The sequence below is a fragment of the Bidens hawaiensis genome, unplaced genomic scaffold (assembly GCF_021521415.1).
Source record: "Bidens hawaiensis isolate Kalapana, Puna unplaced genomic scaffold, B.hawaiensis_p1.1 tig00023037_1, whole genome shotgun sequence".
NCBI classification, from domain to species: Eukaryota; Viridiplantae; Streptophyta; class Magnoliopsida; order Asterales; family Asteraceae; genus Bidens; species Bidens hawaiensis.
The window spans coordinates 255669-274851 of NW_027493596.1; the positions used below are offsets into that span (position 1 = coordinate 255669).

General features: G+C 45.5%; 2 protein-coding genes across 2 annotated transcripts in view; one reads left to right on the forward strand and one right to left on the reverse strand.

Moving 5' to 3' along the window:
* Positions 1-19183, forward strand: part of LOC143566689 (COP9 signalosome complex subunit 7-like) — a 108451-nt gene that overhangs the window by 10627 nt on the left and 78641 nt on the right. The gene's annotated exons all lie outside the window — the stretch shown is intronic.
* Positions 5709-8395, reverse strand: LOC143566699 (RGG repeats nuclear RNA binding protein A-like). Its single transcript, XM_077053326.1, has 7 exons — positions 8148-8395; positions 7085-7409; positions 6936-7001; positions 6716-6848; positions 6462-6620; positions 6310-6366; positions 5709-6217 (listed from the first exon to the last, which is right to left on the reverse strand). Exons 1-7 carry the CDS (start codon positions 8341-8343, stop codon positions 6008-6010), a joined length of 1146 nt encoding a protein of 381 aa, XP_076909441.1. The 5' UTR covers positions 8344-8395; the 3' UTR covers positions 5709-6007.

Sequence of the window (19183 nt, forward strand, 5' to 3'; positions counted from 1 at the left end):
GAAGAGAATTGGAGCATCAGATCTTTCTCCTGTGACACATATGAAGCCATGATATCATTTTTCGCTTCATATGTGTTGTTGATCTGTCCCGCAATCAACATGGAATCCACTCGGGCTTCCAAATGCTTAACCCAAAGCTTTTTAGCTATTCTCAAGCCTGCCAAAAAAGCTTCATATTCTGCCTCGTTGTTGGTACTTTTGAAGTCCAACTTTATGGCATATGTAAATTCATGGCCTTCGGGATTGACTAGCCTGAGGCCTGCGTCACATCCCTCACTGCTTGAAGCTCCATCCGTAAATAAGGACCAAATCTGTCCTGATTCCGGAGGTGCTTGGGGTTGTTGCTCGATCAAACATTCTTTTTCTTTGTGGTGCGGGACTTCTGTCACGAAGTCCGCCAGCACCTGCCCCTTGATTGCTGGCCTAGGTTTGTACTCTATTGCGTGTTCACCTAGCTCGATGGCCCACTTGGCCAGTCGTCCAGACAATTCAGGCTTGCTGAGAACGTTTTTGAGCTTATATCCAGTTAAGACATTGATGGGGTGCCCTTGAAAGTACCTGCGGAGACGTCGGGCAGCATATACTAGTGCCAAAATAAGTTTTTCCAGCATGGAGTATCTTGTTTCGGGGTCTGATAATGTTCGGCTGACGTAGTAGATCGGTGTTTGAACATTCTTGCGATCTGTCAGAAGAACAGCCCCGATGGCAATGTCGGAAGCTGATAGATACAACGTTAAAGGTTCTCCCGCTTGGGGTGCTGTCAACGTGGGCAATTCCATCAAATATCTTTTAACCTCCAGAAAAGCTTTTTCTGCTTCTGCGGTCCATTTAAATTGTGCCTTCTTGAGGCAATCCTTAAAGTTGAAATGAAAGGATGAGACTTAGCTGCATGATTTGCCAAAAAACGATTCAGAGCATTGAGTGTCTGAACTTCCTTGAGGGAAGATGGGGAAGGCATGCGAGCTATAGCTTGAACTTTATCTGGGTTAGCTTTGAAGCCCGCATCCGTGACAATTACTCCCAGAAACTTTCCCTCTTCCATTCCAAATGAACACTTGGCGGGATTCAACTTCATATTGATGCTCCTCAGAGTTTCGAAAGTTTCTTCGATATCCCTCAACATCTGGTCTTCCTCAACGCTTTTTATTACGAGATCATCCATATACACTTCTAAGTTTCGGCCAATTTGATCTTTAAATGTTATGTCCATTAATCGTTGATATGTGGCTCCCGCATTTTTCAGTCCGAAAGGCATCATTTTGTAACAAAAAGTGCCTTGATCGGTACGAAATGCTATTTTGTCCTAATCGCCCGCTGCCATGTGGATCTGATGGTAGCCTTTGTAGGCATCCAGGAAGCATTTGAATTTGAATGGTGCCACAGCATCAACCTTGAGATCTATTTCTAATAAAGGGATAACAATCTTTGGGATAACGAATTGGGCTGATGATTCCAGCTTGTAGGAGGTCCTGGACTTGCTCATTCATCGCTTTTGTTTGTTCCGGACCCATCTTTCGTTGTTTTTGAACAATAGGCGTAAACAACGGGTTTACCCTTAATTTGTGCTCCGCAATGTTCCGCGGAACACCAGTCATGTCCGCTGGTTGCCATGCGAACACATCAATATTTTTCGATAATAACTGTTTTAAGAAAGTCCGTACTAGAAGTAGCAGGTCCTATTGTTACAGTTTGATCAGAAAATATTTTGTTCAAAACCCATTTCTCTGGTTCAGTCCTCATAGTTTGTTTTGGAATCTTGCTAGGTTTTGAGCTCTCTATTGCAAAGCAGTGTCGATCATTGGCAGATCCAGCATACAAACGGGTGGTTCCCCGGAACCACCCGAGTTTCGAAATAATAGTGTACGGATATATAGAAGACGCGTAGGAACCACCTTATAAATTAAGAGGGAACCACCTAAAAAAAATTCCTGGATCCGCCACTGGTGTCGATTAACATAAATTATTGCTATGCCGGTATGAGTTGGGACTCCTACTGCAACGTGTGCTGTGGACGGGTGAGCATTGAATTCACCAATCGCTTCTCGTCCAAGAATAATGTCATGCTTTGATGTTGCTGGTAAAACCAGAAATTCGACCTCTTCTGTCCTAGAATGAATTCCATCACTTAAGGTGACTGGGAATGAGATTACCCCTCGCGGATGCATTATTTCCCCTCCGAATCCCGATACTGGAGCGTGAATGGGTTTTAACCTTTCCTTATCGTCCTCGTCAAGTTGTTCAAAACATTGTTCATACATAATGTCCGAAGTACTACCGGTGTCAAAGAAGACGTATTGGGAACGGTAATGTCCGAATTGAGCAGTGATGATCAAGGGGTTTTTGTTATTTGGGACCCCTTTGATTCGAGGAAAAATCACTGGCTCATTCTTCCATTCCTCATCATTAGACTCCTTCCTCTTTTTTCTTGTATCATACCCGCCTTGTATCATATGGACGTTTAAATCTCTGACTTGCTTTTTATTCGGACCCTGGATATCCCGTGCGGGAGCTTTACCATTGTCAGGTTTTCCACCTTTTACCAAGTGTCCAAGTTTTCCAGACTTTACAGCTACTTCAATTTCATTTTTTAATGTTCTGCATTCATTCGTATTATGACCAACGTCGTCATGATACGAACAACGCTTTTTCGGGACAAGGAATGATCTTCTCGTCAGTGGCTGCGGTTTTTTAAAATTCACATTCTCCGTGGTGAGAATTTCGGCGGGAGTCTTTGAAAGGGGAGTCCAATTATTGGGGCCTCGGTTCGAGGGTCCCGTTTTGTTTTTGTTGCCTATGAGGGATCGTGCATCAAATGGTTTTGGTGCTTCCGTACTTGGCTGAAGTCTTGACCAGATAGGGCCTTTCGCCTGTCTATTTGGTCTCGGTGTTTGAAACTCGACTTTAAATTTTTGCTTTGAATTATCACTTCTTAACGTTTTTTCGGTGTTCGCATACACTTTTGCTGCAGTCATGAGATCGTCCCACTCTTTTGGCATTCCATCTCTGCCCGTAAGTGTGCGAACTAAATCATCACATTTAACGTTTTTGCGGAAGGCACCCCGAAGCATATCTTTGCTTATACCATCGATGTTCAGGCTCTCATCATTGAACCTGGGGATAAAATCTTCTATAGACTCATTATCGCGACGAACGAAGTCCAAGATTTCTGATTGGTCTCGAGTATGTTTCTTCTGTTGACTGAACTGTTGAGAAAATTTCTTCACCAAATCGTCCCAGCTAGAAATTTCACCGTCAGGTAACTTTTCGAACCATTCTCTTGCTGCCCCTGTTAGTGTTAATGCGAACATGTAACACCAATAGGGAAGCGTCCAACCACTAACACCGCCTACCGCCACAAAATTCTGGAGATGATCACTTGGATCAGTCATACCATTGTACTTACCTACCGATGTAGGTATCTTAGCATTAACAGGAAAGGGTGCTGTGGCAATACTTGCTATGAATTTTGATTTTTCGGCGAAAGCCGCGGGGCGGTATGGTTTAGTGAAGTCTCGTTCAGCATTGCTGTGGTATTCGGTGTGGCGAACTATGTCGTGTGGACGACTACTCCTTGCTCTGGAGCTCATTCCACTATCTCCGGTATACGTACTGTATTCACCCGGTTGATAAGTTGAATCATAGCTATCAAATTCCTCCAAGTAGGATGGCATCCGCATGTCTATGCGAGGACGAGGGCGTAACCTCGGTATTTCACCAAACTCTGGCTCCGCCTGCTGACTGTAACGGATCTGACTTCCTCTCACTGTAGGTGGAGGAGAAAGAGATATCCGGGGAGATTCCTCATAATCCAGAGTACGAATGTGAAACCTTTCGTTACGTTTTCTGCGTTCATACTCAGCCACCAAACTTTGTTGTTGTGCGTGGAGCCACTCTTCAAGAGTTAACGTTCCTATAGATCTAGAGTTACGTTGTTGAGATCCCACCCTATCGGAGTCGCCCGAGTTGTTTTTCGGATAAAATATCGACCGGTTTCGGCGGGTCTCTTCTGCAATTTGTTTGGGGTTACCCAAATTGGAACCTTCCGGTGCCGAGGCACGTCCCATGTCTGTGGAAGTGAGGCCGGTCGGTGCTGTAATATTTTCTAGAGTAAATTCCCAAGGTGTTACATTGGTGATTCGTGACCCCCGTGCTGTGACACGTTCAAGAGTACGGCCACTTGGAGTCGTAATTCGTGCAAAAACACTGAGACCCGGAGGTGCTTCTGTGTTAGTTACACGTGAATCTGGTGCAGGGGTTCCCATCGGCCCTTCAGGAAGGTTACTCATATCAAACGAACCGAAAAACCAACGAAAATTATTGTTGTTCTAACACCAAAAACAGATGGCGCCAATGAAGAAACACGGATCCAATCCCCGGGTATGGGTCCTGGATCCAATGAGTCTACAGGGTAAAGTACGATAATTACAACTAAGATATGAGTAAAGCTTCCCAAAGTCCAATGACCAGAACCTGCAAAACAGACACCGTGAGTCTCGTTACAGGAAGGACAAGAGGGGGGTCTTCCCGTAACCACCCTCTGGCGTGAGAATCAGTAACCTTCGTAAATGAAGAAAGTACTGGAGTAAGCAGACTAAGTGTAGTCAGAATGCAAGTGAGTGGATAAATACCTCATACCGTTTGACAAGGTATTTATAGCCGAAGGATGCAGGAAAGTGATTGGGCCAGCTGTCCTCTTCTAGAAGATCTTTGATAACTGCCTGGACGCGTGTCCTCTTGTGATAGGTTGAGCTATACGTCCCATGTGCATGAGTATAACAACCTAGACACGCGTCGCCCAATGATAGGATGGATTGCACCCTGGCCATGTGCACGGTTATAACAAACTGGCCAGATGTCCTTTATTCATTGGTTGTTCAGTCACGTATTCCCCAAGTAAGAATCATGAACCTTCTTTTAGAGAGTATTTGAGTTATGACAGCTGTCCCGCTAGCCTTGTCTTCCGGACATTTAGGCGGATAGATATCCTATCCTGCGGATGACTTTTGAGGAAGCCAGGATGCTTCCGCATGTGTTATGAGGACGTTCCTCCTTATTCGTGATATGCTGGTGATCCATGTGTCCCGCGGGTGGTTTATAAGAGGATTCTTTGTAACCCGCGGGTGATACTTAAGGGTATTTTGGTCTTTTTTGATACCCTACTTCTACAGTTTTCTAACCCGAGAGGAGGGGGTAGGTTTTTTTAGCCGGGGGTGGGAAGGGTTAGGTCTTTTAAAGCCGGGGGTGAGAGTTAGGTTTTTGTGGATTTTTGGTTGAAAACACACCAAAGTAAAGTAGTCATTACATAAACTGTTTTTTAATTAAAACAAATGTGTAAATTTGTCAATTTTGTAACTATGGTGGAAAAAATAACAATTGAATATTCAGGCAGGATTAGGTATATATCCATTTTAAAAGTTTTAGAGAGGAATATGCAAGCGCCCCTTTAAACTAAACATTTGAGCAAATTACAAAGAAAAACTCTTGATTTTTTTCAAATCTTGCAAAATTCAGTAAAAATTATTTTAGCTGGAAAAATTAATGTAAAATGTGTATGATAACAAAACAATGGCAAAGCTACAAATAAATAAATATTTATGCATGACACTATCAATACCATTTCTATAGCAATATTTCTTTATATATTGGTAACCAAACATACCTACATATATTCAAAAAATAAATTTTCTTCTTCTCAACATAAATAAAAATCCAACTAAACCATCATTCATCTATTCCAGAACAAAACTGAGGAAAAAGGTATCTCAAAGGTAAACAAACAATCAGTCTTCAAATCTCTAAACCACATAATAAAAAAAGAAAAAGAAAAGATCCCAACACACCTATAAATAAAAAAGACTTTCACAAATACAAAGAAACACAGAGAAAAACAAAACAAATCTACACTTCTGAGGATACATCAAACTCCATTATTCTAGAGTATGCTTCTGCCAATTCTAAAAGTATTCAAAGGATGTTGACAGTCCACAAAAGCAAAAAAAGAGTTGGCTCACTTGCCACCTAAAGTAGGAAAGTGACTCGGGTCCTCAATCTTTGGAGCTTCGAGCGCATAGCTTGATGAACCACCTTGGTTGTATCGCCCACCACCGCCTCCACCACGTGAACCACCACGCGAACCACCACGCCCACGCCCACGACCGCCTGAGTTGTAGCCTCTTTCACCAGCAGCAGGTTTCAGAAACTCATTGATGCTTAGAGACTGCAAACAAAATTACTATTATTGTAAAAAATATGTTTCCATTAAAAATATTGACATGTAAATTATGTATCATGTAGAAGTAGAAGCAATACCTTCTTAGCTTTCTCCTCTTTCTCGGCTATCTCTTTGCGCTTATCCTTATCAGTCCCCTACCAAATTGAATTCAAACATATTGGTCAATAAAAATATTATAACGCTTGCAAAATGTAGCTTTAAGATATTGTTAATATAAAAAATTTGTCACCAGTTTAACAAAGATTTCATCACTGCTCTTCTTGTTGGACAGTTGTTGCATGGCTGCAAGATCTTTGTCAACTTCCACCTTCCTTTCTTCTGTCTTGAGTGCTTCGAGAGCCTTCCTCTTTTCCTCGATAACCTTCTGATATTCTTCGAGAGTCATCTCCTAAACAAATATAATGTAGAAAACATGTTCAATTTTATTAAAACCAAATAGTAGTAAGTGTTTAATTGTTTGTAAATTGTAATCATAACCGATACCTTATCCTCGGCCTCTTTTTCCTCAGATTCATTTGTAGCATTCTCCTTTTTCTCATCCTTAGACTCTTCCTCGGTCACCGGCTTCTCAGATTCCACGGTTTTCTCCCCTTCGTTCACCACTTCCTCAGTATCACTGGTAAAAAGCATAGTAAAATTTACTGACTCATATACAAATATATAAATATTACTCGAAAATTATATGTAAGGTGAAAAAGTGTACTGAGTAATCTCATCAGCATGACTTCCCCAGTTCCCACGACCCGCTCCATCACGTTTGAATTCATTCCTATACAATAGAAATAACATGTTAAGTAACGAATAAAACCCATAAAAAAATTTAACAAGATTACGAAAAGAACGGATATTTACCCATAGCCAGTGCCGCTGCGGCGTTCATAAGGGCGGCGAGGACGATCACCATCCCCCGCAACTCCATTAGTGTACCCGCCACGACGACCACCTCGGAAACCACCACGAGGTCCGCCATAACCGCCGCCACCGCCTTGTCTCTCGTAACCTTTCCCACCATCAGACTCCTCAACGGCGCCTCGGTCACCAGAGAAGCCTCGGTTACCAAATGAATTCTCATTGTTTCCCGAGTCTCTGTTATACCCACCACCACCACGACCCCGTCCGTACCCACGACCACCACCGCCACGTCCTCCACGAGAAGCTTCATTCCTGGCCTCTTTCACTGCTCAACAATAATAGTTTATTAATTAAAAAAACAAGAAAATATATACCACGTTATGGAATCACAATACAGCTTAACTTCCAATGCTGAATACCTATGTAAATCTTTTTCTTGAATAACCAAAAATATACATAAGCGATCTCGGAAGTAACATTACAAACACAGACTAAAAAACAAAAAAAGTCGATATCTTCCAACCTGACTATTGCAGATACATATCTCACATTACTAATAATTTAAAAAAAAACTGAGGCGCCGATTAATAACATTACCAACCAATTACACAAAACAGAGCCACTTTCGTACATTCAGTTCAAATCATGGTTGTATAAATCACACCTAGGTCTTGATTAATCACTAGTCAGTACCCCCGCTGACTAATCACCATATAATCGCTATTTAGTCAAAATCAGTAAAAAGTTGATAACTTATATATAAAATTATATATGTATATTTAAAAAACCACATAAAAATTTCCAATCCGATTAATCGCTAGTCGGTACCTCACCGACCGACCAGCACCTCACCATCAAGCAAGTTATAACACCACTGATTCAAACATTGCATCCTTTTTATAATCCAACATTACACGACACTAAACTTTCTCTAAAACAATACCAGAAACCATAGCTAATAATTTACCAACATTAATAACAACTTCAAGTCTTCAACACAACCAAATTAATAAACAAATAACCAACACGCAAACCCAACAAACAACTATTAATAACAACTTACCAGCCTGAGCTGGAGGAAGCGGCTTAGTAAAAAGCTTAGCCGGAGCCTTAGCCGCCGCAGCCGCCTTACCAACAACAGGAGCAGCCGCAGCGGCTTGAGGCTTCTTCACCAGCGCAGAAGCAATCTTCTGCACAAGCAATCCCACGTCATCGTTGTCGTCATCTCCAAGCAAATCGAAAGGGTTTGCAGTCGCCATTTGTTGGTCTTGTTAAAACAACAACCCTTCGATTAATAAGTGTTTTGATTTGTAACAGTTATTAACAAGTTAAAAGCAGTTCGAATTCAACATATTAAGATCGGATATTGAGATAGGGTTTGGTGAAGATAAGGTGAAACCCTAGCCGCAATGCGGTGGTGTGTATTATTATTACTAAAATTAATAATATTATAATTGAGGAGAGAAGAAAATGATGCGAAACTCATCTTGAAAGTAAGTTTTGATTTATTTATTTGTAGCCAGGGAGCGGATGTGCGGTAATCGGCAGCATGCGTCTATCTTATGGTTTAGTCCCTCTAGTTTTAGATACTTTGCGTTGACACCTTGTTTATGAACTATTCTATTTTGGTAGATGTCGGCCCCAAATTTCATTTTGGCGATTCTTCTGAGTTCTCCGGCGTCAGAACTTTCATTGCTCGAATTAAGGCTTCTCATCGTGGCTGACAGGAATGACGGCGTTTCATCTTTTGTGTTTTTACTTGAGATAGAATTGGAAATGTTGAAGTGTGAATGAACAGCTGGAGACATGTAATATTGTTAAGTGTAAAGAACATACAGACTTAATCTCTGAAGAGGTAGGTCCCAGCAGAGCCCAGTTGGATCCGCAAGACTCACCTTGAAGAGGGACGTCTGCGCAGAAACCAACTGGATCCGCAGGACCCACCATGCTCAGAGACGTGACGTCCTTACGCGCAGTACGCAAGCTGTTCCCGCAGGAAATACCTCCCAATGGTGAAGGACTCTGCCTGTTCCCGCAGCTGCGGATACAAGCCATCAGGGAAGGCCACCCGCGCAGCAAGGCTACACGCACAAGGCACTTAGCTCTCAATCACTCAGTGTCACCTGAAGGAATGAGCAAAGCCGGGAACAATCCCGCACAAAGGCGGGAGGGGGAATACTCCCGCCCAACTAAGCCAGTCCGTACGATACGGGAAGATCTTCTGTACTGTACCTGACGAGGTATGGGCAAAAGATCTGACTAAAGATACGACAGCTTATTGACAACAGTATGGCGAGCAGCATGCTCCTGTACTGTATGTCACTATTAGCCGCTGCCTACTCACCAACTCCTGTCATACCACGTGCATAGCCGGCAGTTGGTGGAAAAGGAATAGTACACAGCAGGCCTGGTCACTGTCAGCCGCTGCCTACCCACCAACTACCAGCAGGGCACGTGCGTAGGCCACAGTTGGTGGAACAGGAATACTATTCAGCCGGCCACACCTCCTTGGAAACCTACCTTCGGCTATAAATACCCCAAATGGTATGATCATCTCATCTTATCATATCTTATCACATTATCATCATATTATACCTGATATCTGCTCTAGCAATCTCTTAATATACATTTATATTTAAAGAGCAATCTAGTCTGATTCTCACGCCGGAGGGTGGTCACAAGGAGGAACCCCCCCTTCTCAGTGACAAGCTCACGGTGTCTGTTTTGCAGGTTATCAGAAGAACCATCTTCTCTGGGTCTAACCCCTCGTGGGAAACATCTATCTAACCCCCAGGTTACCCGTAATCTGCCCGGGGTCCGGTTAGTGTTTCTTCATTGGCGACATCCGTGCATAAAAGCTAGAACTTCATTTGTTTTCAGTTTTTTCAAACTTCTGGAAAGATGGTTAAGGAAACTCCGGTAACCACAACCCCAGCTACTGGGGGGAATACCGGCGACTACACAGTCTTTACAAACACTACCCCGGTTACCCAAGCCGGGGCAAGTGAAGTAAATCTTACGAACACTACCCCAGTTACCCAAGCTGGGGCAAGTGCAGTAAATAATCGCTCACTGGGATTCACCGATACCCAGTTAGAGAAACGAACAAGACTCCCCCGCCAAACACTCGATGAAGTTAAGGCATGGGCGGAGGCACGTCAGAAGGAATTCCAAGCTGAGTTGGACGAACGCTTGCGTTCCGTCCAACAGGCTGACGAATTCGAAGAATACTTGGAAGATGACTTGGAGGAATCCGACACCGACGCGAACCCTCGCCATAGGGCAAAAGGGAAGCGTAAGGAAACGGACTCCCAACCGAGAAGGCGTTTTGGAGAAGCCTTCAAACCAAAAAACACAGGTGGAAGTCCACGTGACTTCTCCAAAACATTCAGACCAACTGTGGCAAATGCGGGAACGTCCAAATTTGCAAGGGACATTGCAGAAGCAATCGCCCCAAAAAGTGCCAAACAGATGTCCAACATCGGCACTTATGATGGTATATCTGATCCAGACGATCATTTGAACAGATTCATAGCGGGGGCAACCGTCAGCAATTGGACGGAACCTACGTGGTGTTACATGTTCCAAATGACGCTTGTTGGGCCAGCTAGAGCGTGGTTCGATCGTCTACCGGTCAACCACATCTACGACTGGGCAGACTTCCAACAGAAGTTTAGCCAACACTTCAGCCAGCAAAGAAAGTATACCGAGGAGCAATGGACAATCCTCAAGTGCATTCGAGAAAAAGATGAATCTTTGCCAGACTTCATCACTCGCTTCAACTCAAAGAAGCTAAGTCTGGGTAATATCAGCGAAGATCTTGTTCGCGCTGCCTTTATCCAGGGCGCGAACGACCCAGAGCTCATCCGCACCTTAACGGGTAAAGATGGCATGCCATCCACATGGGATGCCATCATGACAGCAGCTAAACGCTTTGCGGAAACGGAGAAGCAACTGGGTAGAGATCTCCCACAGAGCACAAACCTCTACACCTAGAAAACAAGAGAAGACAACGTCCTTACCGCCCGATTAAACAAAAAGCGGAAGCTAGGCATTTGGCAGTCAAGGGTAAACTTTGACACCTCATCCGGCTTGCAACATCGGTTAGGCGGAAGGGATAACGTACGGTCGAACCAGAACTCCAGATGGACGCCACTCACCAAAAGCGTCACCGAGATATTCGCCACTGAGGAGCTCCCATGGCCAAAAGCTCCAATAATCCGACATCGTCCCAACGCTGATCGGAGCAAATACTGTGACTTTCACAGGACAAAAGGCCACAACACTGAAGAATGCACAGACGTAAAGGATATGGTCGAAGCATTTGTCAGAGATGGGACGCTCGCGCACCTCGTGGCGCAATGAACGCTGAGCAGGCTGATGCGTGTAGAACCCCAGCTGGGGAAAACACGAATAAAATTGCAGCTTCGACGTGGAGACTACATGCTGCGTAAAGAACGAGATCCCGAACCAGGTATCGGCTCGATGGCACTCCCATCCCAACAACATGGAAGGGAGCTCAATTACACAGTTTGCATGTAGATCAATTCCAAATTTGTAAAGGCCCAGAGCCACTTCTAATGGAAATGATTCTCCTTAGAACATCGACGCTGATGATTTTACATTTATACTTTATGAACTATCAACACTGATGCCGGTTTTCACCGCATACATAAGTGTGAAAGTCGTTGCATGGGGAAGGCGGCAAAACCCGCATAAACCCAAAAAACGGCAAACCTTCACGCAGGTCAGTTGAAGGGGAAAAGTTCAGTCATCCCACTAAATGAAAGTGCCGGTCTATCCGCATGAATCATGATAGAGGAAACTGAACACTAACCTATTAACAACCGCGCGTCGAACGGTTAATTTATTCAACACGGATATGCCGGTTTTCACCGCATAATTACGTGGAAAGTCGTTGCGTGGGGAAGGCGGCAAAACCCGCATAAACCCAAAAAACGGCAAACCTTTACGCAGGTCAGTTGAAGGGAAAAGTTCAGACATCCCACTAAATGAAAGTGCCGGTCTATCCGCATGAATCATGATAGAGGAAACTGAACACTAACCTATTAACAACCGCGCGTCGAACGGTTAACTTATTCAAGAGAATTTCTAACAAAAGGATGAGGAAAACCTTCACGCAGGTCAGATATAGGTAAAGTAAGTGCAAGTGACGGTCCTACCCGCACAATCACGAAAGAGGAAGCAAAACTTCAACCTATTATCTACCACGTTCAAAGGTTAACTTATCCTAAATACTTAGAAATTTCAAAAAGATGAGGAAAACCTACACGCAGGTCAGATATAGGTAAAGTTTAGCCATCCTACTAAGTGCAAGTGACGGTCCTACCCGCACAATCACGAAAGAGGAAGCAAAACTTCAACCTATTATCTACCACGTTCAAAGGTTAACTTATCCTAAATACTTAGAAATTTCAAAAAGATGAGGAAAACCTCCACGCAGGTCAGACGTAGGTAAAGTTTAGCCATCCTACTAAGTGCAAGTGACGGTCCTACCCGCACAATCACGAAAGAGGAAGCAAAACTTCAACCTATTATCTACCACGTTCAAAGGTTAACTTATTCTACACTTGGAAAATTGCTAATTTAAACTAAAGTATGCAAGTCATATAACGTTTATAAAGCAAGGAATCCAGAGAAAGTAGCGGTCTTACCCGCACAAAGATTTATATTTCATAATATTCATTACAAGAATGGCCGGGTAACTACCCGCCTACAAGAAAATAAATCTATACAAGCTAAATCTATCCTAGCAGTGGGAAGGGATCTTCAGGATCAGGCTTCAGGGCCACTTCCACTTGGACCAGCACCATCAGTAGAGCGTGGCAGTTCAAGGAAAGCTTTAAGGATAGCTAGCCCATCATCAGCAGCAGCAACTTGGTTCACCTTCTCCACCACCGGATGCGGGAAGGCGGCATACTGATTCACTGCTTGGTCGTAAACAGCTTCAGTATCAACATTATACAAAGGGAAGTTGGAAGGCGGGATGCCTTTCTCAACGAACCCTAGACCAAGCAGGAAGCCGGCCTTTTCCCCATCCTCGTGAGAAGCGTTGAGGGCTGCGCTCATAGCATCGTCATAAGACGTATCAGCAAAGACCCGATGCACAACCTACAAGAAAATATACAAGTATCAGAACCTTTTCTATTTACAAAGAAAAGCGTAAAGACATGAAAAGCATACCTGAGACAACGCTTCTCGAAGAAGCCATTCCTTGGCAACCAGAGCTTCTTAGAGGGCGGCTTGAGCTTGGGTACAGGCGCGTTCGGCTTCACTTTTATTAAGGTTGGCAAGCAACACTTCCTTTGCAGCAGCCTCTTCGACGCCCTTTAGCTTCCGCTCAGTGTGGTCAAGCACGCCCCTCTGGTCCAGGATCTCTTGGAGCTTCTTCGCGTCCTCCATCGCCAAGGCATCATGAGCCTGCTGGAGAGCCTCTAATTTGGCTTTAAGCTCTTCATTCTCCAGGCGTAGAGGCTCAGCAACAGCTTCAGCCTTGGTGGCCCTCTCGGTTGCGTTCCTTGCAGTTTCCTTAGCCAGCCGAAGCTGTTCGTTAACAGCTTGGGCAGCCTTGGAACGGGCCTCGAGCCGGGCCTGAACTTCAACCTCGAGGGCCTTGAAGGCCTTCTCTTTTTCCGCAGCCACTGCGGTAAGCCTTTGGTTCTCCTCCCGGACAGCCCGCGCCTGAGCTACTTCTTTAATGCGAGCTGCTTTTAACTTGTCGTTTTCACGACAAAGCAGCTCGACGCGCGGCTGCATCCGGGCCAGGAGAACCCGAAGCTCATTGGTTAGCCTACCCTCCTGGTAGCTAGCCATGGCTTCCCCCAACGCACCACTAGGAGCAGCGTGACGAGCCCACTCCACGCACTCCACAGGGGTGCGAAGGGTTGTTCCTCGGCGAATGTTCCATCGTGGAACATACACTTCATTGGAATCCGACACTGCAAAAAACAAAAAGCAGTTAGGAAAAGATGATAAAAATATATATATAAAATAGGCCAAAAGAACCCTACGCACCTGTAGGGTCAATAACAGGCCGATAGCCGCCAAACCCATCACCTGAACCCAAGGGAAATCCATCCAAGAGGTCAGGCAGATGGGAAGGAGGCAGAGGTTGGCGATAAGCCCCATGCATACCTGAAGGATCGGCCGTCGTTGCCGATGACGGAGGCATGGTAGAAGCCGCCGCGGTCGCCGCCGCGGAATCCGCAGCAAAAGTAACCGCCGGCTCGGTGAAAGATGCGGTAAAAATAGCACTCACAGCCGGCGGTGACGTCATCACAGCTGGAACAGTCGGCTCAAAGGAGTGAGCAACTGAACCAGCGGAAGCAGGCGCAGGCGCCTGGGTCGTCGCCTCAGGTAGGCTGACCAAGCCTACCGTCATGGGCGGAGGGGTACTCTGCGCTCCACCCTGGAATGCGTCAACATCCACGCCTGCACAAAGAAGATAAGTATTAATGATGGGAAAACTATGAAGTTAAAAGATAAAGGAAGTTTGTACTTACGGGTTTTCTTGAGCCTGAAAGTGCGGACGGGCGGGGATGAACCCGATGGAGCCGGCCTCTTCACGCCGGTCACCGTTGTCATCCTGGGCTCTCCGGAGGTGACAATCGTCGCAGCCTCCGGAGCGGTGGTCTTATCACCACCGGGATTCCCCGCCACCTCTTCGCTCTCGGTCTATGAATCAGACCGAGGCACCGGATCGGCAGTGGAGGCCACCTTCTCCTTCCCCTTCCCGCCGGCAGCCTTCTTCTTCCGCACCAACGGAGGACCATCTGCGGATTCCTCATCAGAACATACGATTAGAGGAATTCCAGCAGAGGTTTCAACATTGAGGGGTCGAGGGTTGAATAGTGCCTTACCTGGCCGCCTGGCGCTCAGGATCTCGTGGCCTAGTGGGTAGACCTCCACGAACCGATCCGCCGTTTGTTCTAGGATGGGCAACTCGTTCTCGTCTAGAGCGCGAGTACCCATCCGAGCGGGACCGTCAGCCTCCCGCGGGTACATGAGCGACTGCAAGTCGTTCCCCTCTGAAATAAACAAGAAAGAAGTTAGAAGAAATTCTAAATCAACAAAAAGAAACAGAGCATACCGTAAGGAACAGAGTTCGAACCGTATTCAAGGACGATTGGGACCTTTTGCGCATCCGCATCCTTCCACACCCGGCTCATCCCCAGCATCACCATCCCGGACTCCGCAAACCGGTAAACCGGAGATTGGACTCGGGATATCTTCGAAAACCATTCCGCCTCCTGGTAGTTGGAGGCGTGAAGGCTGGGAAGTGCTTGCCCATTCTTGAATTTCATGGCAAGGGGGATGGCGCGAGCGGAAATGTAGAAGAACTCCCGCTTCCACGAGCGAAGACTGCGCTCGGTTGCGCAAATCTTCAAACCCTTAATCCGGGTTATCAGAGTATACCACCCCTGGATGCACCTCCAGGAGTTGAAGGTCATCAGGCGATCGACATAGGGCTCGATGCCCAGAATCCGGCACACCCACTCGAAGTGGCGAATCTTGGCAATCGCCATCGGATGCACCTCGGTCAGGTGCACACCGTGCCTCTCAAGGACACGGTAAACAAACTTTGTCAATGGGAACCTAAGATTCCCATAAACAAAAAATGCAGCATATACCCCGATCTTGCCTCTGGGGGCATCATACACCGTTAGATGGGGTTCAGGAAACTCAGGCTCGAGAGACTCGAGCATGAACTTCCTGACGACGTACTGATACAGATCGACAGGCAGAGCACACTGGCACTCGCCAGCAGTACTCTTGTCATCGGCTGTAGATTCGAGATCACGTGAAGACATCTTGCAGATGAAAGAAGAAAACGATTTCAAGGGAATGCTCGACTGAAAAGATGAGTATTCGCCGGAAATCGTCTTGAAGATGAAGAGAAGAGTGAAAGTGTGGATTACAAAGAACCCTCTCCCCCTTTATATACTAATCGCAATTAATGCGATGAATTTAATGCGGAAGAGAGAGAAATCGAAGGTGCAATGAAACTATGACACGTGGCAAAAAGCAAGCTGGCAACAGCTGTTGACAGGACGCCTACCATTAATTTCGCGGCCACGCGCCCGAAAAATCGCGCCCACGCGCCTGAAAAAGCTTCTGGAATGACCATGTACTGTCACGTCACCATAACTTCCTGCACGTCCTGACACAGTCAGAAGAAACCGTCGCACGACGTTTCAGAGGTTTGGACTGTTCTTATCCTTTCACCAACTCTTCGAATTTCAAAATTCAAAAAGATTCAAAAGTAAGCGGGAAAATACCCCTTACCTTGGCAACCAAGTAACTATAAGACGGGTGCGGGTACAGTGTTAAGGCAAAACCCTTCACATACCTAGCACCCGCAGGGAATTGACGCCAGGAATACCTTGGCAACCAAGTAACTATAAGACGGGTGCGGGTAGAGTGTTAAGGCAAAACCCTTCACATACCTAGCACCCGCAGGGAATTGACGCCAGGAATACCTTGGCAACCAAGTAACCATAAGACGGGTGCGGGTACAGTGTTAAGGCAAAACCCTTCACATACTTAGCACCTGCAGGGAATTGAAGCCAAGAATACCTTGGCAACCAAGTAACTATAAGACGGGTGCGGGTACAGTGTTAAGGCAAAACCCTTCACATACCTAGCACCCGCAGGGAATTGACGCCAGGAATACCTTGGAAGTAAAGTAACCGTAAGACGAGCGCGGGTACAGTGTCAAGGCAAAACCCTTCACATACCTAGCGCTCCGCAGGGAATTGAAACCAAGAAGGATCTTCTGGGCAATGCTTGCGGAAACGGAAATAACATCCCCGCATAGCGGGAACGTCGAGAACTACATTGTTTGAAGCTCCAGGATGGAATTGGTGGTTTTAACATAATTGATCACTATGTTGAAAACTACCAAAACCTCATGGAGAATCCACACAAGTGGGACTCAACGCTCCTGACTTGCGAGGAGGTTACAGACCTACCCGCATCATACCCAAAGATCAAGCAGGAAAGTCGGGAATTTCTGCAAGTGACAAGGACTTCCGCGGGAAGAATCCCCATGGAAAACCTTAAAACTAAACCCTTTTCAAAAACCCTTTGCTTAAGTCCAAAAGTTCACCTCACTTTATTAAACACTCATGAGAAGAACATTGGACGGGGGGGGGGACTTGAAGAGGTAGGTCCCAGCAGAGCCCAGTTGGACCCGCAAGACTCACCTTGAAGAGGGACGTCTACGCAGAAACCAACTGGATCCGCAGGACCCACCATGCTCAGAGACGTGACGTCCTTACGCGCAGTACGCAAGCTGTTCCCGCAGGAAATGCCTCCCAATGGTGAAGGACTCTGCCTGTTCCCGCAGCTGCGGATACAAGCCATCAGGGAAGGCCACCCGCGCAGCAAGGCTACACGCACAAGGCACTTAGCTCTCAATCACTCAGTGTCACCTGAAGGAATGAGCAAAGCCGGGAACAATCCCGCACAAAGGCGGGAGGGGGAATACTCCCGCCCAACTAAGCCAGTCCGTACGATACGGGAAGATCTTCTGTACTGTACCTGACGAGGTATGGGCAAAAGATCTGACTAAAGATACGACAGCTTATTGACAACAGTATGGCGAGCAGCATGCTCCTGTACTGTATGTCACTATTAGCCGCTGCCTACTCACCAACTCCTGTCATACCACGTGCATAGCCGGCAGTTGGTAGAAAAGGAATAGTACACAGCAGGCCTGGTCACTGTCAGCCGCTGCCTACCCACCAACTACCAGCAGGGCACGTGCGTAGGCCACAGTTGGTGGAACAGGAATACTATTCAGCCGGCCACACCTCCTTGGAAACCTACCTTCGGCTATAAATACCCCAAATGGTATGATCATCTCATCTTATCATATCTTATCACATTATCATCATATTATACCTGATATCTGCTCTAGCAATCTCTTAATATACATTTATATTTAAAGAGCAATCTAGTCTGATTCTCACGCCGGAGGGTGGTCACAAGGAGGAACCCCCCCCCCCCCTTCTCAGTGACAAGCTCACGGTGTCTGTTTTGCAGGTTATCAGAAGAACCATCTTCTCTGGGTCTAACCCCTCGTGGGAAACATCTATCTAACCCCCAGGTTACCCGTAATCTGCCCGGGGTCCGGTTAGTGTTTCTTCATTCTCCATGTAGGTTGTCATGTCTTAGCTTTTTGACAACTAGGATAGACATGTGAGTAAAAATTAACGGAGTTACTACTCAATTAGTCGCGTACTTATGGAAGAAACGAAGGTGAAAGTTGGGGCCGTTGACAACAAAAATGAAAGTTGGGACCGGCGTCGACCAAAATGGGATAGTTGGGACTTGGGACCAATAAAAACCAACATTTGTTTTTGTAACACTGATATTCTTTGTGCGCTAGGTCATCGCACTCATCAATTTTGGAGAGCTATGTTGCCCAACTATGGTCAAACTATGTTGTCTTAACCAGGTCCATGCTAGCTTCAAACTTTGTCTTGGCGTTCCCCCGAAAATCATACCATTGGCTGTCACTTGACAATCGTTGTGTCCCATGAAAACTCTTTAACGTAACACATGGTGGGAGTAAAACCAGAATAGGCTTGGGATTTGAAATGACAACCTTGCAAGCCTAACTTAAATTGACAACTTTGCAAGGCCTAGCTCAAATATTTCATTGCTAGTATCCACCCAAAACACCACTAGTAAGGATCAAACTTGAATATCCACTGAATAATCTAAACCTTGCTACCACTAGACCACAAGTGAACGATGGACCCCTTGTTTGTAAGTCTCATGGGTTAGTTTATAACGTATTGTTGTTGTTGTTATTAGTTTATGAATATAAATTACCTTGTTTATGATGTTATTTGTAAACAATCTACCAAATTTTGAGTATGTTTTCTAGCTCAATTTTCTTTTTCAAGTATGTCATGAATTATTAGTTGTATTTGAACAGGTTCTCCGGTATTAGTCCATCATGGAAGGGAGTACGACATAAGTAACTTCTATGTGCTTTGAAATAAGTTAGGATTAACCAAGTTAGACCGAAATTTATCAAAAATTAGCACTAAAGACATGGCTGACATA